Source organism: Sceloporus occidentalis, unplaced genomic scaffold (assembly GCF_023333645.1).
Source record: "Sceloporus occidentalis isolate IW3139 unplaced genomic scaffold, rSceOcc1.0.p SCAF_10, whole genome shotgun sequence".
NCBI classification, from domain to species: domain Eukaryota; kingdom Metazoa; phylum Chordata; class Lepidosauria; order Squamata; family Phrynosomatidae; genus Sceloporus; species Sceloporus occidentalis.
Window position 1 is genome coordinate 20,328,576 of NW_028316990.1, and position 23,646 is coordinate 20,352,221.

Here is a 23,646-nt window from a genome sequence, read left to right on the forward strand (position 1 = left end):
TATTCCCAAGGAGCCCAATTGCCTTGTTTGTTTGTTTGTTTGTTCTGTTTATTTTCTCCTTCTTCTTTTTCAACTTACATCGCAGCATCAGCAGAGCTCCAGAATTGCAGGAAAATAATTCACATTCAAAATAACATAATCCGAAAGGCATGCCAATGATGTCGACTAGAGTCCATTGACCCAGGTCCAAAACACACTGCGGGAATAGTAATCCATCTTGAGACCCCTTTAGCTGCCCTGGCTTAGGGCCAGGGAATCCTGGGAGCTGTAGTTTTTGTGATGCATTTAGCCTTCTCTATCCATCCAAGGAGAAGGGAAAGAGAAATATGCAAAGCACTTCCAACAAGACTCAAGTGGGACTTGGGTTACTTGCAAATTGGAGTTGGCTGGGCAATAAAGTTGCACAGCAGCCTTGACTCGCATGGCCTCCTTTGGAATGAGTGCCAACTCCCGTGTCACGTCTGAATGCAAGCCTTTGCCTTCTCCTCTGGGTTGAGCCAAGCAGCCCCCTTCCCCAGGAAGCCCCCCTTTCCTCTCCAACTCCGAAGGGGAGGAGACTACTACTCCAAACCTCTCCTCCACACTTCCCAGACTCCCAGGCCCAAAGCAGCAGCAACAGCAGCAGCAGCAGCAGCAACAGCAGTGCGGACGGAAACCCAAGCGGAACGGACGCGAGTTAAACTCTCAGCCTTGATTTGCAAGCGAGGTGAGTAACCCGGGTGGAAATGGAGGGGGGTCCTCTTTCCAAGGTCCCCTTCCTTTGAGGGGGTTCAAGGGGGGGTGGTCCAGAAAGACCCCTCAGAGGAGGAAGAGAAGGAGGAGAAGAAGAGGAAGAGGAAGCAGCAGGAGAAGGAGAAGTAGTGGTAGTAGTAGCAGTAGTAGTAATAGTGGTAGTAGTAGCAGTAATAGTGGTAGTAGTAGCAGTAATAGTAATAGTGGTAGTAGTAATAGTGGTAGCAGTAATAGTGGTAGTGGTAGTAGTAGTAATAGTGGTAGTAGTAGCAGTAATAGTAATAGTGGTAGTAGTAATAGTGGTAGCAGTAGCAGTAATAGTGGTAGTGGTAGTAGTAGTAATAGTGGTAGTAGTAGCAGTAATAGTAATAGTGGTAGTAGTAATAGTGGTAGCAGTAGCAGTAATAGTGGTAGTGGTAGTAGTAGTAATAGTGGTAGTAGTAGCAGTAATAGTAATAGTGGTAGTAGTAGCAGTAATAGTAATTGGCCTTTCAGGTGTCTTCTGTCTCCTCATTCTCAGGACCCTTGGGAGGGTGAAGTTTCAAAGAGGGGGGAGTTTGAGCCCCCCAAGAAAATGGGGTTCAAGGCAGGACCCCTCCCCAAGAAAGAGACCCTCAGGGGTCCAAGCCCAAAACCCCTTCTGTAAGTTTGGCTTGGGAGTGGGAGACTTGGAGGGAAAGGAAGAGAAGGAGGAAGACCCCCATTTCTCCTTTCAGTCCTCTCCCTCATGCTTCTGGGGGGCTGCAACTTCAGGGAGGGGAGAGCCTGGCCCCCCAAGGAAAGAGGGGCTCAAGGCATGACCCCCATAAAAGAGACCCCCAGGGAGCCTCAGAAAGAGAGGGGCCTACAATTTGGGGTCCCCCTCCAAGGCCCCTTTCCTGAGAGGAGAAGTTGGCTTCCAAAGATGGGGAGTGGGAGACTGGGAAGTGGGTTTCATGGCCAAGCCAGGACTCAAACCCTGGTCCTTAGAGTTGTAGCCCAGCACTCAAACCACTATGGTCCTCTCTCATAGGTCAACTTCACATGAATTCATGAAGTGGAAATAAGTTAAAGCACATTTAGAATTGGCCACCCAAGAGCTCTTATAATCCACAGTTTTGGTTCTTGAGATATTGGGGACTTCAGCTCCCTGAGCATTGGCCATGCTTGCTAAGATTTCCAGGAGTCCAAACTACAAGCTAGTCTCTTATCTGAGCATGCTTGGGACGAGAAGGAGCAGCGTTGTCTGGTTGGGGGATTTGTAATAACCGGTGTTTGCTTACACATTAAATAATGAGATATTTTGCAGATGGGGCCCAAGTCTAAAACACAAAAATCATTTACGTTCCATAGGCACCTTATGCACATCGCCTGAAGGTAATTTTCAACATAATACTTTTAATAATGTTGTGCGTGAAACAAAGTTTATGTACACTAAACCATAAGTTTGGGGTTTTGGAGCACAGTGGGCCTTCCACTTTCTCTGGGCTTATGGGCACAAGACCCCTGGGAAAGTGGGAAACCCACAAATAAGAAACAACTAGTTTTGTAATTTTTACTTTTCTTTAGGAATTTCTAAGTCCTGCGATGCAACTCTGTTGTTAACATCTGGCCATAGAAGCATGTTGGAGGACCCCCAAATGCCTAGAGAAGTGTTTCTCAGTCCTCCAGTGTGACTCAGTGATCAACGTCTAGCAGAGTCACACTGGAGGACCTACACATTCCTAGAGAGAACATGTTAGCCAAAGCCACAAATGTATTTTGGATTTCAGGATTCTGGATGAGGGAGACTCAACCTGTTCCTCTCTAATCTGTCACCAATTCCTTAGTCAGATTGCTTAGTATTGAGTCATGGCTGCTTAAGTAATGCCAAACTGCTATCAAGACATATAGTGTGATGAAATGCCTGGCCTGAGGCACGGTTAGTGGAAGGGAAAGCCTTAAGATAAAACATTCCAGTTGTTTTGGGTCAAAATCCTTTGCCTTTGTCTCCACCCTTCACTGGAATGAGGGTCCCAGGGAGAACGTCTCCGAAAAGGAATTCAACCCTCAAGCTCAAGCAAGTTTGCCAACTTTGCATTAGTCATTGAATAGAAGAGACCTCAAAGGACACCAAGTCCAATCCCTGCCATGCAGGAACTCTCAATCAAAGCATCCCCATCCAGCCTCTATTTAAAAGCCTCCAAAGAAGGAGACTCCAACACACTCCAAGGCAGTGTATTCCACTGTCGAACAGCTCTTACCATCAGGACGTTCTTCCTAATGTTTAGGTGGAATCTCTTTTCCTGCAGTTTGAATCCATTGCACCTTGTCCTGATCTCTGGAGCAGCAGAAATCAAGCTTGTTCAATCCTCAATGTGACACCCCTTCAAATATTTAAACAAGGCTCTCATATCACCCCTTAACCTTCTCTTCTCCAGGCTAAACATCTCCAGCTCCCTCACTCTCTCCTCATAGGGCTTTATGGTTTCCAGACCTTTTAAAAGTGGAATCTCTTTTCCTCTTTCCCTATAGTTTGAATCCATTGCTCCATATCCTATTCTCTGGAGTAGCAGAAAACAAGCTTGCTCCCTCCTCAATATGACACCCCTTCAAGTATTTAAACAGGGCTATCATGTCACCTTTTAACCCTCTCTTCTCCAGGCTGAACATACCCAGCTCCCTGAGTCACACTCAGAGGGTATGGTAGTCTTTGCACTAGTCTTTTAGTAACTTCTGTGGTCATTTTTGTTTTCTTGACATTCGAAGGTAAGACCCAAAATACATTGACCCAAGGGGTATAAGTCCAGCAGCACCTGCACTGCGGTGGGTCATGTCCTCTTTCCCGCTTGTCATTGCACTTAGGCTGGGTATCCAAAACTGGGCTCTCTTGGTGGCAGTGGGTTGACCATCTCCCAAAGCCCTATACTTAACCAATTATGACTCTCCAGCACCCGGCCATTAAGGTTTCCTGGAGCACATTCCTAGCTTGGCAGCGATGCCAGCCATTTGGCCTTTTGTCCTGCATTCTAGTTAATACATCCTTTGGGGATCTTAATTTCAGATCGCAGAAGCGGTTGTGTGGACGCAGGGCTGAAAGGTATCTTGGACGGGTTCAGTACCACTCGCACTCCGGATCCCATTCGTAGGGAGGCTATGCTACAAAATGCACTGCAGAAATAGTCCAGTTTGAGACTGCTTTAACTGCCCTGGCTCAGTGCTAAGGGATCCTGGGAATTGTAGTTTATTGTGGCACCAGAACATTCCGACAGAGAAGGCTAAATGTCTCACATAACTACAGTTCCTAGAATTCCCTAGCACTCAGCCAGGGCAGTTGAAGCAGTGTCAAACCAGATTATTTCTGCAGTGTGTTTTGGACATCTATATTGGCTTTGTCTTGGTTTTCCTTCTGCTGGAAGTTGCCTTTGGTGTAGTTGTATATTTCAGTAATTGTAGCTTTTCTCACACCTGCACAAAGTGAGAAAAAATGTAGAAACGTTTATGTATAGTGATACAAAATACATAGAGTATGTAGTTAAGTTCCACCTCCAGGCACCTAGTTCCAGCAGAACTTTGTCTTTCTTTCTATCTTTCTTTCTCTCTTTTGCGGGGTGCATCAGCCTCATATCTGATAGTGTCAGGATGACAGAAATTTCCCTTATCTCCACCCTGTTTTTCTCGATTGCTGCAAAAGACAAAAGGGGAAAGGGAAGCGCTCCCTTCTCAGTTGTGGGGAGGAGGGATGCTTTGTTTGCACAGCTGGATTCGCCATTATGCTAGCTGGGCGCACTCTCACTTGGGTGCATGCCAAAGCAGAGTCCCACTTTGGCTGCAGTTTTCAGAGAGATAGGCCTGGCTGTTAGTCCGTTTCAGTATGCAAAGATATGCAAGGGAAGAGAAGGAATCTTCTAGCACCTTTGATTTACTTTATCACGAGCTTTCATTGATTATAATCCACTTCTTCAGATTAAAAATAAAGTCAAGCCACAGTGTTCTGAAAGGGAATTGGTTGCAATTCTAGGCCTTCGCAAGACTTCCTTTGATACCAAACGCCGGCTGCATCTGTGCTGCAGAACTGATGCAATTTGACACCACTTCCACTGCCATGGTTCAGTGCTATGGAATCCTGGGATTTGATGTTTTCTGAGATACACTGCAGAAGTAATGCAGTTTGACACTGCCTTAAATGTGAAGTCGAAGGCTTTCACAGCCGGCATCCATAGTTTTTTTGTGGGTTTTTCAGCCTCTATGACCATGCTATAGAAGAGTTTGTTCCAGACGTTTCGCCGGCATCTGTGGCTGGCATCTTCTCTGAAGATGCTGGCGAAACGTCAGGAATAAACTCTTCTAGAACATGGCCACATAGTCTGAAAAACTCACAAAAAAATACTGCCTTAAAATGCCATGGATACATGCTATGGAATTCTGGTACTTGTAGTTTCATGAGCTGTTTTGCCTTCCCTGTCGGAGAGCTCTGGTACCACAACAAACTACAAATTGATAGCAAGGAGATGTGGCAGTTAAAGTGGTGTCAAACTGGATTAATTTTGGAGTGTGTCAGCAGTCCAAGTCTTTGTTGTTTTCGGCTGCTGCTGCTGTTATTTGTACACAGATCCTTTGTGCCTGTATCCTAGTGGTTCAGTTTCCATGTCTTTCTCACTGGCCCTGCATGCCTGGATCCTTGTGGAAGATTCACAATGCCTCTTCCCAATTTAGTCTCCATTGAATGAGGAGATGTTGGGGTTGGGATGCTGAGTAGCCAAAGTGTAAGTGTCTCTGAAGGACTTGGTGGAAAATCAAGCGACTCCCACTGTCCGGCTGCATCGTCTGCTCAGCGTCTGGTTGCTAGCACCAGGATCCTTTCATGTGGGCAAAGGCCTTCCAGGAGCGAAGGCGCCTGCAAACAATTAGTGCAACTTGCGGGTGGTTTGCTTCCCCTGCATGATTCCTGTGGGTTCTGGGATGTGGAGTTCATGTTTGGTGGGTCCTTTACTTGAGAGGAGGACAGATAGGCATGAGCATCTCCCTTTCTCTCTTTCATTCCCAAATAGAGAAATGCAGGGTAGGTAATACGAAAAAGTGTGCCAGTGTGGCATAATGATTTGAGCATTGGATTATGACTCTGGAGACCATGGAAGCCCACTGGTTGAGCTTGGGCTAGTCACACACTCTCAGCCTTAGGGAGAGCAATGGCAAACATCCTCCGGACAAACCTTGCCGAGAAAATCCCAAGATAGGTTCGACTTAGGGTTGCCACAAGTCAGAAACGCCTTGAAGACACACGACAAGAACAATATATATTGGAATGAGCCAGCATGATGCAGTAGTAGATTAGGACTTCAGGAACCATAGAAATCCATTGGTCCAAAACACACTGCTGCCCAGGCTTATTTTAATGTCCAAGCATAGGGCACTCGCTTTGTTATTAAAAGTTCTGTTAAACAATTAACTGCTCTGTTAAGGATTGCAACCCTGTTTCTAATGGAAAACCACGCCACGCCTTGCTCTGGATTAAACCTAGACTCATTGGCGACTCAGGTGGGGTAGAGAATGCAATCTCTTGGCTTTTCTTTCTGACCTGAGACCTGGTTTTCCAACTCTTTCAAAGTCCCTCACATGTAGACCAGGGTAGTTCTCCCCTCCAAAGTGCCTTAAAATGCTTCCTTTTCCTCTTCCCTCCTCTCCAACCCATGCCTTTGTTTTTCTAGGAAGCCCTTGAAAGCTTAAGGAGCTCAGTGTCACACCTCCAGATCAAACCTGCCAGTGGCTGCTGTCCTGTTTGATTTATTTAATCCAGCTTAAAATTGCCATTCTTGCAGACAGGTGTTCTCACCTGGAGCCTCACTGGGGGAAGCAAATTCCTCCTTAAGACAGAAAATGTGCCTCTAAGCGCTTGCAGAGTCCTTCTTGGGACTTCTTCGGGTGTGCTTGCCCTGCTGTTTTCTTTCCTCCTTTCCAAAATGGAAGGGAAACTGTGTCTGCCCCATTTCCGTAGTTATTGGGGTACAAACTGGATTTGGATAGTAGCTTGCCTTTGGCAACTAAAGAAGCCACATCTGAGTAAGAGCAAGGAGTTCTCCTTTTGAGGGTGAGGTAAGTGGATTTGGCACAACCGTAGTCTGTACTGCGAATGCTTGGAAATGTTTCTGGAGGGGGGGAAACTATAGCTCCCACAGTCTATGCTGGTTTGGAGGACTCTGAGAGCCGTCATCCAAACCAGGTACCTTTTCTGGACTCTGGATTAGATTTAGGTGCTTTGGTCTTTGATGCTCTTCAGAGCGTTCTCATGATGGTTAAGAAGAAGCCTTCCCTTTATTGTAAAGCAGGGATGGATCAGTGTGTCTGAGAGGCATATTTCTGATCCTGAGCTATACTAGGGAGGGTCTATACAGATTGATGAAAATGGAGCTCACTGGAGAGTGAATTCCTGTGTCTAAAGCTTCCAGGTTCACTCTAGATTGTTTGGGTTTTTGGTGCAAGTGTGTGCATGCATGTGTACCTTTATTTCAATTGTTTCATTGTCTGCATAATCTAAACCATCTGTGGTCTTTATTTTGGGTTTTGTTTTTTAATGTTCAGCACTAAACCTGCCTTAGTCATTTCCTCCTTGACTTTCTTCAGTAATTGTTCCAGGTTTTTGCTTTGGTTTCCCCACTAGCAATATGGCATCATCTGCATATATCTTACATTGTTGATGTCCCTTCCTCCAATTTTCACTTCCAGTTTTTTTAAAGGCCTTTCTGGGCCTAAAGTGCCCCAGCGATGATGACTCTCTTCCAGAAAAGTTACTTTCTTGGGGACAGCAACTCATATTGGAACTGATGTTGGAAAATAAGTAACTTAAGTTCTGCCCTTCAATCAGGGTGAAATCCTTGCAGTTCTAGCAGTTGGGAGAAATGAGACTAATCAGTTCATTAAATCTTCCTTGTCCCAAGTTGGCAAATAGCTGCCAGGGGACTTTGCAATTGTCCCAAGGGCAGGCCTAGTTAAATCACTTGACCTTTGACCTCCTAACCCCCTCCCGTCCCAAACTTGCCATCCCACGTCTTTTAAGCAATTGCCTCCCAGACGCCAAAGTACACACACTGGGATTTCACAAACATCTGACACATCTTCATTATCTCACCCTTAAGCATTTTTGGAAGCCTCTCTCTGTGTGTAAAACGTTTTACAACCCTGAACCCATTTTTGTTTTCACTTGCTGCAACCATCAGGGAAGGCATCGGTAGGCAAAATGCCATCTGTGGGTCATGTTTGACTCTGGTCTGTTTTTGTGGTCCTCCAAAATGTGGCAAAAATGCCCTCATGCCCCATAAAGGACTTTTTTTTTTTGGGGGGGGGGGTCAAAAACCTTTTTCTGTCTTTGAGATTTTGCCAGACTTTCAGACCTAGAACGACAGCAGGAGAAAAATAATTTTCAAAACAGCGAAGCTGAGGTCCTTGGGGCTCAGTATGAAATCCTCTGCTTGGGCAGCATTGCAAAACACACATGGTCCTGAGCTGAGTTCGACTTTCAGGTGCCAAAAAAGTCTGACCTATTTATGTATATGGAACAAAACTTGTAGGGAAAGTGATTGTTTTTCCACAAGGGCTAAAAATATCATTTTGCAGGAAGTAGAACGGGTGCGCAGTTCACACTTTGGCACACCTTGGTTCGCTCCACATTACAGAGGCTTACAGCCCGATGTGAGATTGTCTGGTTGTCGTTGTGCCGGGCAGCTCATGTAACAGCTTCACCGTGAGTGCCTTTTGAGCCGGGATTGAAAACGCTGGGATTTTGCTCCAAACACTCATGTCCAAATGGGCTCATTCTCACACTATTTCTGAACAAAGCCAAGTTTGGATGAGAAAAATCCACAGGTCAGTCAGCTTCCTATGGATTTGAAATGCTTGACCATCCCATTCCTTTGGCGACTATCGCCTTTCTACTTGTAGGGTTCGCCTCTCTCACTTCTTGTGTAATAAGTACAAAGGAGAAAAGCAGACATTTTTGAGTTGTTGGAGGCTGTGGAGGGAAGGAGAGAGAGAAAGAGAGGCAGCCAAAGAATTTGGGTTGGGAAAGATGTGTCTGCAAGAGGCTCCCTCCATTCTTCTTTTGGCCTCTATGTGGGACGTAAATGAAAGACAGGCTTCCTGCATGCATGAGAAAAAAGGGGCCCCTGTCATCTTTAGGCAACCTAGAAAGTGGAGCAAAAGAATTGCAGAGTGTGGGAAAGTGGTGGAATTAGATAAGTGGTCGCTGGGGTGAAGGGCAGCCGGAGGGGAAGCTGAGAAAGCAAAGCTTTGTGCCATGCGCTATGCATGAGAGAGCCAGTGGTTTGAATGTTGGACTAAGACTCTGGGAAAGCAGGATCTGGATCCTTACTCAGCTAAGCTCAACTAAGACCAGAGACCACTCAGTCATGGAAACCTTTCTCTTCCTCGCCTGCAGAACTACTACTGAGTTTTGCAATCTACTTTCATGTTTTGAACTCCTTTTGCAACAATTGAAGTACAAGGGCAAAGGAGGAAAGTTGGAAAAGGAGACCGAAACGGGCATTTTAAAAGCAGGTGAAAAAGTGGGATTGCAGAGGATTAATTGGGACTCTCCCTACCAATTTGGGACAGTTGGAGGGTATGATACATGGAAGTTGGAGAAGACTGGCTTAGGGTAAAGCCAAACAATCACTTCCTTAACTGGAGTTGCAAAGTTTGTTGTTGTGTGCCTTCAAGTCATTTCTGACCTATGGCATTGCCAAGGGTGGGGATTTCTGGGGCTGAGAGAGTGTGATGTGCCCAAGGGCCACCCAGTGGGTTTCTGTGACCAAGCAGGGAATCAATTCCCAATCTCCAGAGTCCTAGTCCTATTGTGCTCAAACCACTGCATCATGATGGCTCTCTTGTAATGTTTACCCATCCATACTCCATGACTGATACCTAGAGCGTGTCTGTTGCAATAACCTAAGTTAGTGGTTCAGACTTGTTTCATAGACAGCAATACTTTTTACAGGGCTGTTGTTTCTTTGTCTTTGGGAAGGGGCGAAGCTGGCCCTCTCTTCTGACCAGCTGCTTCCTGCCTCATTTTCAAACCCGAACCAGGAGTGAATGATCCATTTTACCTTTGGCCAGTGGAGAAACTGCGTGGGTCTCCCAAATGACAGCTTCTTGGCTGGCTCATTGGCCTTACTCTCTGCTTTATGGTTTCTCATTTCTTCTGCACATGTATTTTTGTTCTTCCTCTCTTGTTTGTCTCTGCCTGGATGCAATTATCCTCTTTCCTTTTGTTTGTTCCTTCTTTCCATGCTAAAAATTTATTCCTCCTTCCCTCCCTTTTCCCCCCTCATTTGGTTCATCTCCTTCCTACCATTTCCAAGCCAAGTTTCAAGAGGAGTGGAAAATGCAATGACGTCGCCTTATGTCTGGTTGCTGTCTCCTTAGAGAAATGGGCAAATCTCTTGCCAAAGCCAAGGCTGAGCTGCTGGCATTGATTTTATGGAAACGAAACCTTGTACGAATCTGGGCAGGAATGCAACCCATGAGCCCCGTATGGCCCCAAGGACACTCTTGGAGAGGCAGTTCACCTTTTTTTGCCAGATGAAGGGCAACTGGGGATATGTGAGCCACAAAAACAGCGGTTGCATGATACCCCACACCCTTACCTTACCCACCCCTGGTCTCAGCTGAGTTTCCCAGTGTGAAAGTTGGAGAAGGCTCCTATGCTTCCAATGGGTATGTAGAAATTGGACTTTTCAAGAGGGGTTGTTTGTTACCTGGGTGCACATCAAGCAACACCTGCAGAAATGCCCTCTCCTACACAACCATTAAAGGTATAAGGACCTTCTCGAGTCTTCACTCTGACAACCTTAGTCCCAACCATCAATAAGGAAGGGAATGGCAGAAACAAAAGTGAAGAACGTTAACATGGCAGCTATGCTTGTTGTTGTTCTAAACTGCACTCAATCATGGCGATCCTATGGATGAGACATCTCTAAGACCCCCTATCCTCCGCTGCTCTGTTTAGGTCTTGCAAATTCAGAGTCCAGCCAACTGGCGCATGGTCTTACTCTCTTCCTACTACCATCAATCTTTCCTAGCATTGTTTTCTTTTCCATTGATCCATGTCTTCTCATGATACGGCCAAAGTACGACAGCCTCAGTTTCGTCATCTTGGCTTCCAGGGAGAGTTCAGGGTTGATCTAATCAAGGACCTGTTTGTTTGTCTTTCTGGCTGTCCATGGTATCCAACACTCTTCTCCAGCATCACATTGCAAATGAGTTGGTTTTCTTTCTTTCAGCTTTCTTCACTGTCCAGCTCTCAAATCCTTACATAGTAATGGGGAGTATAATGGCTTGTATGATTCTGACTTTAGTGCTCTGCTACTCTGATGTGCATATTGTGTTGTTTTCATTGGGATGTGGGGAAGAGCTCTTTCTGCCATAGGGATTAGTTTTGTAATATTTTCCTCATGCAAACAGAAGGTAGAGGAAAACTCCAGAAACCACCATGATGAATGGCCGCAAGTGGCCAGCATTCAAGGCCACCGTGTATGATTAAGTTTTTCTTCTCTTTTTTACTTAGGCCTCTGCATCCTCTGGTTTCTACAGCAGCACTTGACTCCCTAAGATGGGAATCCTAAAAACCAAGGAGTAATAGGTCCCTTTCTTCATTGAGGCACCAGGATTACCACCAACTTTGTGCCATTTTGGCTTCTTCTTTGGCATCCCTCTCCCAATTTGTTTTCATCTGAAGTGACAAACTATGGGAGCCTAGTGCCTGGCAAAAGATTCCTTGTGACAGAAATAATAATTAAACTTTCTCTCACTGAGGAGAAAATGGCACTTTGAGCTCCCATGCCACATTCCCATTGACTTATTTGCCATCATTTGGAGACTTGACCCCGAGGCGAAATGAGTCAGAGTGCCAGTTCCCGCTTGGCTGATTCGCCTCAGCTCTCCAAGAGCAGCCTCCTAAACATTTTGGGCAGCCCTCAGCCGGAGAGGATGAGCCTGTCTGATTCCATGCCCCCTACTCCAAAGAGCGGCACCCCATCGCCCGGGCCACCCCAGCTCTCCCTGCTGAGCGCCAGTTGCCTCGAAGGGGACTGGGAGAGCCGGGAAGAGCTGCGGCTCCGCGAACTGGAAGAGGCCCGAGCCAGAGCTGCACAGATGGAGAAGACGATGCGCTGGTGGTCGGACTGCACCGCCAACTGGCGAGAAAAGTGGAGCAAGGTGCGTGCTGAGCGGAACAAGGCCCGGGAGGAAGTGCGCCAACTGCGCCAGAAGCTGGAGACCCTGACGAAGGAACTGACCAGCCTGAAGCGGGAGAGACAAGAGGTCCTGAACGAGAATGAGCAACTGGGCAAAGAGGTGGCCCGGCTCAAAGGAGATGGCGAGGGAGAGAAGGAGAAGGAGACGGACAACCGCATCACCTCTGAGAAGGAGAGTGATGCCGCCCCGGAGCAGGAGCCGGTACGGGACGTCGGCTCTGAGAAGATGTCAAAAAATAAGGTAAGGAGGGAGAGGGATTGTGGAGGAGAGTAAGGGATTGTCTTCTGCACAACCATTAAAGTTACAGGAGCCCTCCCCAGTTTTCAGTTTGGGTGCCCTATTTGGAGATGTTGATATTGTTTGATTTGTCAGCTGCCCTGAGATTCTATCATAAAGGGTAAGATATAAACATTTTTAAAAGGAGAGCTAGTATGGCGTAGTGGTTGGATCTACTATCAGGAGAATTTAGACCATGGTTTATTTTTATGGTATTGAATTTTAAGTTGCTTGAAACAGTTCAAGTTGTTCTAAATTGTGCACTGCCCTGAGATCCCAGGATATCAGGTGGAATATTTTGTCAAACAAAAAAATGCAATTTTGCAATTCATCACTTCTCCTCCTCACCACCTACCCCATAAAATCCACAATCCTTGCAGGAGTTTGAACTGATGGAGAACCTCTTGAAGAGCAAGCAGGAAGGACCTGAGTGCTGGGACCAGAGAAGTTCGATCAGTGTCCGTTCGTCTTTCACCCGCCAAGAGAGGAACCGTCTGCTTTGGGAAGATGTCTCCGTCATTGAAGAAGATGCCACCAAGATCACCGCACTCAAGCTGCGGCTAGATGAGTCCCAGAAAGTCCTACTCAAGGAGCGAGAGTGAGTGTGGAACTCCTATGATATCTTGGTCAAATACAGTTGTCCAAGAGGATTTGATTAGTAAGTTCTCTCTAGGAATCACTATGTCCTCCAGAGAAATTCTGCTGGAAGTTGACTGTGGAGTTGTACTGGAGGACCTAGAGATTCCTAGAGAAAATGCTTCTCTAGGCATTTGTAGGTCCTCCAACATGATTCTGTGGTCAAGTTCTGGCAGATGTTGACCACAGAGTTCTAAGATTTTTAGAGGGGTTTTGTCTCGGGTTAGGAAAGCAGTATTGTTTTATTTGCAGTTTTTCCACTTCTTGGGGATCCCCAGCAAATGTGATGGCCTTGTTGTATATAGGGTCCCCTTGGGATGGTCAGAGCACAAAACTCTTCCCCCCATAAAAGCATAGCCACCCTCAGCCCTGCCAATTTGTGTTGTTGTCTCTTTCAGGGACAAACTGTCCCTCAGCAAGAACATTGAGAAGCTGGAAGGGGAGCTGAGCCAGTGGAAGATCAAGTACGAAGAGCTGAACAAGAACAAGCAAGAAGTGCTGAAGCAGGTCAGCCAATCTTGAGCAAGCGCAAAACAGGAATTGCTGGAGCAGGTCAGCCAATCTCTCATGCCTCTAAGCCAGAGATTGGAACCTTTGTAGAAAAGGCATAACGTGTTTAGCGACCTTGTTAGCAAGCTCAGAACACTCTAGTCCATTTGGGTTAAAGTTGGATGGGGAGTTGATGTGGTGAGTTGCCATTGTGCTAATGGTTTAACATTAACGGTAGAAGTCACAATGTTGTTAGAGAAAAAGGCATAGGATACTTTGGTGGACACTGCAACTGGCACAGAAGTACTCTTGAAGGAGTATACATTGGTTTGCTTAACCTGGTGCTTTCCCGATGCATAGAAATCACATAGTCTGATTGCAGAATGGTGGAAACTTGGCAAAGTCAACTTATCTGGAAAGTGCCTGGTTGGAAAAGCTTGTTTTTCAGTAATGGTGTTTAACGACACGTGCCATTTACATATTACTATTAATCTCTGCATCTCTTGTCTTTTTTTCACTACTCACCATCCTAGCAGCATGCACACTGTTCACTCATATTTCAAACACTGAGAATTGTTTAAATGTTTCTCAAAATGTCTCTAAATGCCCCTTAAAATAATTATTAAAATAACTGCTGTCCATCAGAAAGCAAAAGTGCCACTATCTCAGCCGCCCATGAAAAATGTTTTGGTTTTTGGAGTATTTTGTATTTCAGACTTCTTGATATGGGAGACTCAACCTGTAGGCTATTGAGATCCCTTTCATTGGATTACATAGTTACTTAAAACCACAAGGTTTTTGGTGGAAAGGGAGGTTTTTGGTAGACTGTTCCTTGGAGAGTCCCAGGAAACATAAAATTGGCCTCCAGACTTGCTGGAGTTGCCCACCCTGAGCTATAGTACCCCAAAAGGGAGCACAGGGTTTCTTAACTATAGGAGAAGAACTTAACTATAGGAGGTGTTTCAGAATAACACAACTTTTTGCCTTTCTTTGTTCTAAAGGTAGTAGGGGTCTGCCACAATCTACTATATTTTCTTTTCTTTCTAGCAAAGGGGGGGTGGGAGATAAAGATACGTTATTTTCCAGCTTCTCTTTTCTCTCTGCAGCTGAATATCCTCAAGGAGATCCACCAAGATGAACTGGGACGCATCTCTGAGGATCTGGAAGATGAGCTTGGGGCACGGTCGAGTATGGACAAGAAGTTGGCAGAGTTGCGCTCGGAGGTGAGAATGTGGGAACAGTTGACTTGGTGGACCATCCAGAGCATCCTTGGAGCCTTCCCATGGCTCACCTGCTGAGTCCATTGAAACAATCTGGCCCTTAAAATCCTAATTTATCTTGTTTAAATCAGCTAGTACATTATATGTGCTTGTGGGGATTGATCCGTGGGATCGTGTATTTTGCTTCTGATTTAAGATTTAGCAGGAGAAAGCAGTCAGTAGTAAATGCAGTGAAGGTTGGTGGGTTCTGATGTTGGAGTAGTCGTGATGCCCCACTCTCATTCCCCATTTTCCTCCTCCTTCTGAAGATGGAGCGCCTCCAGGCTGAGAACGCAGCAGAATGGGGAAAGCGGGAGCGCCTGGAGACGGAGAAGCTGAACCTTGAACGGGAGAACAAGAAGCTGCGGGCACAAATTGAGGACCTGGAGGAAGTCTTGGCACGAAAGAGGAGGCAAACAGTCAGTGCCCTTGACACTGACTTCAAAACCATCCAAGCAGAGCTCTTTGAGAAAAATAAGGTGACACTGAGTTTCCATTTGGGATGACAGGTGGGCTTTCTTACTGTCAGGACATTCCTCCTAATGTTGAGGTAGAATCTCTTTTCCTGTTGCTTGAATCCATTGCTCCTATTTTCTGGAGCAGCAGAAAACAAGCTTGCTCCATCTTCAACATGGCATCCCTTCAAATATTTAAACAGGGCTATCATGTCACCCCTTAACCTTCTCTTCCCCGGGCTGAACATAACCAGCTCCCCTAGCTGCTCCTCAGAGGGTTTGATGGTTTCCAAACCTTTCACCATTTTGATAATTTTGGTCATCCTCTTCTGGACACAGTCCAGCTTGTCAATATCCCTCTTGAAGTTTGGTGCCCAGAAGCTGATGCCCAGCTTTTTCTTGCAAACTGTTGCTGCCAATAAAGAAGGTCCCCCCTCTCTTCCAGCTGAATAATGCAATTAAAGTAGAGCAAAAGGTGTTGCTATGTTTGAAGCAAGGAATAAAAAAAGAAGCAAACAAACACCCTCAATGTTTCTTATTTCAGAAGTGGTTTCCTGAGAGCCAACACCAGGTGGCAGGCAAACCTTTCTATGGGAAAACATATGCTTGGGTAGCTGTGTTGGTCATATAGCAAAGTGTAACATCCAAAATCCACAAAGCAATGCTGCCTTTGTTGGGCCAACCAAAATGCACAATGTACATGAAGCGCCACTGGCTTCTTCATCAGGCAAAAGGTGTTTAAAATAATACAGGTGGCAGGGAAGGTTGGTAGCATGAGTTCAGTTGGTAGCATGAACATTCATAGACTTGGAGTCTACGAACGCTCATGCTAATAACATCTTTCTTTCAGTTACGTCTCAAAGGTTCTACAAGATCCCTTTGCATGCTGATTTTCCAGACTAACAGAGCCATGTCTTTGAATCTTGCCTGAGATGGTGAGAGACAAACAGACAAGATCATTTCTTGGAAATTTGGTTTTCCTTGCCTCTTCCTCCAACACCAACAGTCTGCAGAGCTATTTGTTCCTCTTGTTTCATGCTTCAGTTTGGAGAGATTGCAATTTTTAAGGGAACAGCTCCAAGCCTCAGAGGTAAACAGGAATGCACGAGGAAACAGAAAATCAGAATATGGCGGCAATGTTATTATTTATTTAGCAGCTATTCAGAATATACACATATTGTTTTGTATTGCAAAAAAAAGCCAACAAATATGTTACTTTAAAAATAACGACAACAACAACAGAAGAATAGCAGCTGTATCAGAATGGAAGCTTTTAGCACGTCACCCTAAAGTTGCATCTTGAGGTTGCTTCCTTCCAGTCCCAATGGGACATAGCATTTACACCTAGATTAGGGCACAGTTGTGTCTTTGTCTACAAAAGGTCTGATGCAGTCCTGCTTACTTGCCTAGCTGGATTTGCCTTCCTTAGGAACTGGCTGACCTGAAGCATGTGCATGCCAAGCTGAAGAAGCAATGCCAGGAGAAGATGGCTGAGCTGGCCCATGCCAACCGGCGGGTTGAGCAGCATGAGGCTGAAGTGAAGAAGTTACGCCTGCGTGTAGAAGAGCTCAAGAAGGAACTGGCCCAGGCTGAGGATGAGGTAAGGCTCTAGGTCCTACCAGTGTCTTCTCCTCCTCCTCCTCCTCCTCCTCCTCCTCCTCCTCTCCCATCTCTGCAGATTTTACTCTGGGATTTAGGTGCCTAGACTGAAAGTTTACATCTGTGTTGTATGCATGAACAAATGCCCAACAGTTTGGTAATCCCCCATTTTTGTTGGCATTTAGGACTGCAAGAATGGGGGGAAGAGGGAGTTCAGAGACCTGAGAGGTCATCCTTCATGGCTGCCAATCCAATGCAGACTTTAGTCTACTTCCTCAGATCCATTTGGTGGAGATATCTGAGAAAGTAGGATCAATTTTACAAAAGCTTAGGCTACCAACTTCTATCTTTCAGTTAGTCAAAGGTGCTGAAAACTCCCTTTGCATATTGGTGTTTGTAGTTTGCTGAAAGACTTGGGGTTCTCTATTAGAGAACTCTAGTCTGCTCCCTTACCCTATAGCAAAGAATTTTAAAGACTTCATCAGACTGCAAATCCCAAGGTTCAAGAGGATGGAGTTATGGCAGTACAAGTTGTATCAAGCTGCTATGATTGCATAGTGTAGATAAACTTCAAAAGTGTGCAGAAATGACTATATGGATTATGCCTCTCACTCAAGCACTGGAGTCCAAACCATCTACGGGTGTCTGGATGTATGTGCGGAATAGGGAGACTTGGTGGTGCTGAGGATTCTGCCTCACTCCTTATTCACTGGGGTTTGATCCCCTCTGATGTGTATGTTTCTGTCCGCTCTGCAGCTTGATGAGGCCCATAACCAGGCGCGGAAATTGCAGAGGTCGCTTGATGAGCAGACAGAGCAAAGCGAGAACCTCCAAGTGCAGCTGGAGCACCTGCAATCCAGGTAGGGAGAAGCCCTGATAAGTCTAGGGAGGCCAGCAGAATGTAGAAGGGATGTCATAATGAGGATGGAGCAAGCTTGTTTTCAGCTGCTCCAGAGACTAGGACCCAGAACAATGGATGCAAGCTACAGCAAAAGAGATTCCACCTCAACATTAGGAAGAACTTCCTGACAGTAAGGGCTGTCCGACAGTGGAACAAACTCCCTCAGAGTGTAGTGGAGTCTACTTCCTTGGAGGTCTTTAAGCAGAGGCTGGATGGCCATCTGTTGGGGATGCTTTGACTGAGAGTTACTGTATAGCAGAGGGGTTGGACTGGATGGCCCTTGTGGTCTCTTCCAACTCTATTATTCTATGATTCTATGAAGTAGTACAGAAACCTATGAATGATGGATTGGGCATGGTTAAGAAATGCAGGGACATCACTAGGGGTGTGCAAGGAATGAGGACCCCACTGGGTGACGCCATGACCACCATCCTAGTGATGCTTCCCAAATGTCTACCTTTTGGAAGAAATGGGGTGTAGCATTCACATCCATTTAAGACACAAGGAGCTCAGTGGAAGAGAAGGCCTGCTAAGCTTCAAACACGCAATGGAAGAAGTGTAGGAGAGAAGGTAGGACTTTCTGGGTTCCTTCCTCCTCCTAGTATGGTCTGGCCCCATCCATCTTAGAGGGGGAAAAAGCAGACAGGAGAGCAAGAGAGGCTGCTGTCTCCCATTCATGGGTTGCTGTAAGTCAGGAACAACTCAAAGGCACACAGCGCATACACACACACCGAGTGCAAAGGCTAATGGCCAAATCTTATTGTGAGAACATGTATGGGGAGAATGTATATGTTGGAAGATATGTGTTGCGTGCATGTGTATTTGTGTACGTCACTCCTGTCTCCAAGTGTAATTGGGAAATTTACTTCCATACCCAAATGTGGCAAATTACTGAGACCCTGAATATTCATTGATTTGAAATAATGTAATTTCTCTACCTATCACAAAAATTCTGCATAATTCTGCATAGGATTTGTTGTTTTGTTGGACATTTAGCCTTCTTTGACAGAGAGTGTCTGGTGCCGCAACAAACTACAAATCACAGGATTCGATAGCACTGAAGCACGGCAGTTGAAGTGGTGCCAAACTGCATTATTCCTGCAGTGCAGCTACAGCCATAGTTTTTACATATAGTCTGGATGCAACCCCTATAGGGCTCTATAGGTCATAATCAGCACTTTGAATCGTGGCCAGGAACCAAAACAGTAGTAAGTGAAGCTGTTTCAATGGAAGTTCCCTGTAACCAGCCCCTGTAACCAGAGGAAGGCTTTGTGTAGATGGGAACCTGGGGGAAAAGATTCAGGCCTCTAGAGAGATATGTTTCCATCCTAAAGGAGATCTGGATGTTTTGGGGATGGAAAGATCAAGGGATTGGGGTGAGGTTAGAGGGCCCATGACATGCTAAGCCAAAGTGCCTTTAAAAGATGCTTCCATTTTATTGCCTTTAAAAGGGTTTTTGTTTTCAATTTGCATGTGTGCTTTTCTAGCAATAAAACACTAAGATGACCGCCAGCTCCAATCGATTCTGCTCTATCCAAAGAGCCCTTTGAGGAGAGGCAGCTGGGCTTTTTTTCCTTTTTGTAGAGGGGGGAGAGAGAGAGAGAGAGAAGAGATGATTTTTATCTCCTTATTTATTAGGGATGTTGCCATTAAATCAAGGGAGAATAATGGAGCCTTCTTCCCCCCTTGCTAGCAGAACCCACTGCCCTCGCTCTCCTTAAATAATTCATGCTTTTTCCAGTAAAAAGCAGCTGTAGTTGGGCTCTTGCACCTAGAGACTTATAGAAGAAACAGCCTCCATTGGAGAGCTTTTGGACTGGAAATTGGCCCCATAAATTTCCAGTGGGTGAAGTTTAATGCTGGGAAGATCATGGAGCTAACAGTGCTGAGAATGAGCCCCATTCACAATGGGAGATAGCCAGTCTACCGGCCAAGGTTGGGCAGCTGCTTTGCCTTCTTGTCACCCACAGTGGTCTCCTCTGGCGATTGACCAATGTTTGGGGGTTTGAGGAGCTGAAGTCCAAACTATGTGAAAGACCAGCATTTGGAAAGCACTGTTCTACACCAAGTGTATCTGTCAATACATCAGCTGCATGCATTTGCTTTAGATTTCCTCTGCTTCTGCAACAGACAAGAAGTGTATCAATGTGACTCCTTTATAGCACTTCGATGCCGTTGTAACTGCCATGTCTTAAGCATAAAAGAATCCTGAGATTTGGTGTTTGATGGCATAGTGGCTTGAGCATTGGAGTTTGACACTGCTTTACCTCCATGGCTCAATGCTATGGATTTCTAGGATTTGTAGTTTTGTGAGACATTTAGCCTTCTCTGTGAGAGAACTCTGCTGTCACAACAAACTATGATTCCATCACATTGAGCCATGGCAGTTAAAGCGGTATCAAATTGCGTTATTTCTGCCGTGCAGATGCAGCCAAAAACCCCCACATTTTGAAGCATACCATTAAGAAAGTTGAGCATTGGCTGCGTTAAGTTCATCCTGCCAACTTCCTGCCCCCTATCTCCGCCATCCCACGCCTCGATAAAAGGTTACAGAAGATAATACTAGCTGTTGCTAAGTACCTTGGATCTGAAAAGGGTTTCTGGTCAGCTTTGCTGGCTTTCATCAAAAGTCTGCTAAGTGCTGCTTGGAGCCATGGAGGGGCTCCCTGTCCAAGTCTGACTTTTATCTGCGTATAACACCCACTTTACTGGATGAAGTTTAAACATGAAGTAATAGCTCTGGTGTGTTCTGGGGCAAGTTCATTTTTATCTCTCGGAAGACTTTAATGGGAAAGAGTAAGGTTCTTGCTGTGGCTCTAGAGTGAAACAAAAAGGGAGCATGATGATGATGATGATGATGATGATGATGATGATGATGATGATGATGATGATGATATACTGATATCTGCAAAATAGTCACTGCCAGAATAATATTAGCTACAACCAAAATAAAATAACTTATGGGGTGAGTTACAGTTGGCTTTCCATATCTACAGATTCTTTACCCACAGATTCAGCAATTTCACAGGAAGCAGCCATACCAGTTAAAGTGGAATGATAGCACTATAACAGTGTAGTGTTATACCGACATTAGAAAATGTGGTGCTGGTGCATCCCTTACACCAGAGGAATGCTACTTGTGCAACCTTGGCCTGCACACAGCCTCCTAAAGGATAACCCATTGCGTGTAATAGTATTTCTACTAATATAAACATAATTCTGGCCCTTGGATCTATACATGCAGAAGAATGAATGAGACTGCTGCATAGGTTGTATCACTTCCGGTTGTAGACATGTAGAGATGATTTTTCACCGATTCTTCCCATTAAAAACAAACAACACTCTTAACACAACGCAGGAGGAAATGAACACAGCAGAGGAAGGAGGTTCTGTTTTGTCTCTTTGTCTGCTAAGCTGCTGTTTCTATTTGCGGAGAGGCTTTGTTTAGCTTTGCTTTTTAAATATAGAGGAACAGGGTGTTTTTTTTTAATAAAAGATGTCAACTGTTTCATTCTCTCTTACCCAAACTCTGCTGTTTTGTAGTAGAAACCAAGCATTATTTCCTTGGACTTAAAAAAAGCAAACCCTATCTGTTGGAATAGTTATTGAATATTCTTAAAGCAAACTTTTGAATTGCACAGTCCTTCTCACCAGAAACATCATTTGGATATGTTAGAAAAATCGCATGAACTACACACCCATCTAGAGGAATCCAATGATTGATTTTTGGCTTCTTCTTCTGTCTCTCTTCTTTCTTCTATCTCTCTTGTTCTGTTTTTTCCTGGGACAGACTCCGCCGCCAGCAGAACATCCCTCTTTTTGGGAAGATCCGTGGTTCACGCTTTGGCCCCGATGACCCTGGCGATGGCACCAGCGACCTCGATGAAGACGAAGACTTGCAAATCCAAGTTCCTTAGCAACCACTGTCACTAGTGATAGTGACACAGAAGCCTAGATGCTTGCTGCACTGAGCATGGTGCTTGGGTCAGGACAATTGCTCTTCAACCAGAGCAATATATGGCCTTTTCTTTTAACAACTCAAAGGGAAAAGAGACACAGAGCTGTGAGAAAGGCTGGGGAGGAAATAAGACTTGCTGACCAGGAATGGCCGTTTGAAGAAATTGGTCCTGGAAAGATTTCAAAGAGGGTGTTGTCATGCAATGCCCCGCTTACTTGTCCCCCTCGCCATTCCCATCCTACAAATCATCGCTGGTGCTCAAAGCAAAACCAAGAACTAAAAACTTGACATATTCCAGGGAACCATCTGCCTCCATTGGGATTATTTGTATACCAACTTCACCTAATGCTCAAGCATCTTCAGTATTTGAAGATGCGGTGGCTGGTGGTTTCCATGTCAGTGGGTTGACCAGTCCACTCTGATTTTACTGTGAACTTTAAAGGAGCTGCCCAAAACAAAACTTGTTTGGGGTTTGGCACCTGTTAAGGTTCCAGCAGAAAGGCAGGGTGGATTCATCACCTGCGGACATGGAAATCCCTGAGTTTCAAGGGTAAACCTAATCCATTTCATTCCTCGCTATTGGCAGGCACACTCCCAGTCTCCATTTTCTCTCTTGGAGGTCAAGCACAAGACTCTGAGCTCAGTTCAAACAAATCCAAGAACTGGGAAATGAACTCTCTTGAGAAGGAAGGGAGAAGCAAAGTGTGGGATGGAGAAGAAAGGAATGAGATGGTGTGGGTCTCTTCCCATGGAGACCACTGTGGCCTACGCTTCCCTTCAGTACTTTCTTGCGTCAATTTTCTACTCAACCGATCCTCCAGATTGGCTCCACCGTGTCTCCTGAGTTGAACAGGTACTCAAAACACCAGAGAGGCAGGTGAGGAAAGGGATCAAAAATGTGATGAAGAAGCATCCCATTACTTCAGCCTCCTCATTTATCTATATTTCTCTATATTGTATGTTTTGTATTATAAACACTGAGCTCACCATAGTGTTTGTGGTTTGTGGCTTACATGCTGGTACTCTGTGTCTCTTTCTCCTGCAAATGCCTGACTTTGTTGTTCACTAAGAAACTCAGCAGCTATTCATAGAGTTTTGGGTTCAAATCCTGCCACTTCTGCCACAAATTCTGTATGAAGTTGTACACAAGTCATGGATGCTTGACACCATAGATAGTACTGAACACGATATTTTGGCTATATTTTTGGACTGCCCTTAGAAACAATGCTTCATGTAACCAGGCATAGTCCCTCACCCCATTCTCCCAATGCTCTGTTGTTGCTTCCTCACAACAAGGGAAAGGCAGGGGGTCAACTTATGGACCAAGCAAACCATAGAATTGCATGGGAGCACCAAGAGATGCCTACAAACGCTTCCATTTTCTTGCCAGCAAACCTTGCATTTTGACTATATTTTCACACGACACTTAAGTGAAACTGCAGAAAGTGAGCCCATAGATAAGGTCTTATTGTATTTTCTAACTTTCATTTCCACAACTAGTACCTCTAATTATCATTGGCTGAAATCTCATTGTGGTGCTCCAGCTGAGGTCTGGCATACCGTATTAATTCTCCTAGGAGCATGTGTGGGTTCACAAGAGTCCCATTGGGCCAAGCGTGTTGAAGCCATAGAAACTACATCACGGAGCAGGCCAGCAGTGCATCCCTGGTTTTATTCTAATTTGGATTGGGGGGAGCAGCATACCTACCATGCTATTGTATACAACGGGACTTGAGCACCCATAGACTTTGGTATCCATGAGAAGGTCCTAGAACCAAACCCCAGTGTATACCAAAGGCCCAATGGATATATCATATATTATCCTGGCTCATCCATGGAAACCCACTGGGTGACTTTGGACAAGCTGCCATCTCTCAGTCTATGGCAAATGCAAAGGCAAACCCCCTCTGAACAAACCTTGCCAAGAAAACCTTGTAATAGATTTGACTTCAGGTCACCATAAGCTAGAAATGTCTTGAAGGCACACAACAACAAAACATACTTCTTCCTCCAGTCAGAAATAAGCTCCCACAATTATTTGATGGAGAGATTTCTGAGCTTTCTAGTGAAGAGAGCACACTGGGGTGACCGAGTCTGCTGACATTATCCATCAGTGTCCTTTGTGATCTCAGCAGG

General features: G+C 45.3%; 1 protein-coding gene across 2 annotated transcripts; it reads left to right on the plus strand.

The window, feature by feature from the left end:
* The first annotated feature begins 596 nt into the window (after positions 1 to 596).
* Positions 597 to 22,487, plus strand: CCDC102A (coiled-coil domain containing 102A). 2 transcript variants are annotated; one of them, XM_089540132.1, is made up of 9 exons: positions 597 to 706; positions 11,249 to 12,177; positions 12,594 to 12,811; positions 13,248 to 13,356; positions 14,445 to 14,561; positions 14,867 to 15,076; positions 16,482 to 16,652; positions 17,408 to 17,511; positions 21,343 to 22,487. In XM_089540132.1, exons 2-9 carry the CDS (start codon positions 11,578 to 11,580, stop codon positions 21,467 to 21,469), a joined length of 1,656 nt encoding a protein of 551 aa, XP_089396258.1. In that variant the 5' UTR covers positions 597 to 706; positions 11,249 to 11,577; the 3' UTR covers positions 21,470 to 22,487. The 2 variants fall into 2 exon arrangements, with proteins under 2 accessions (XP_089396258.1, XP_089396259.1); XM_089540133.1 differs by lacking the exon at positions 17,408 to 17,511.
* Positions 22,488 to 23,646: the final 1,159 nt, after the last annotated feature.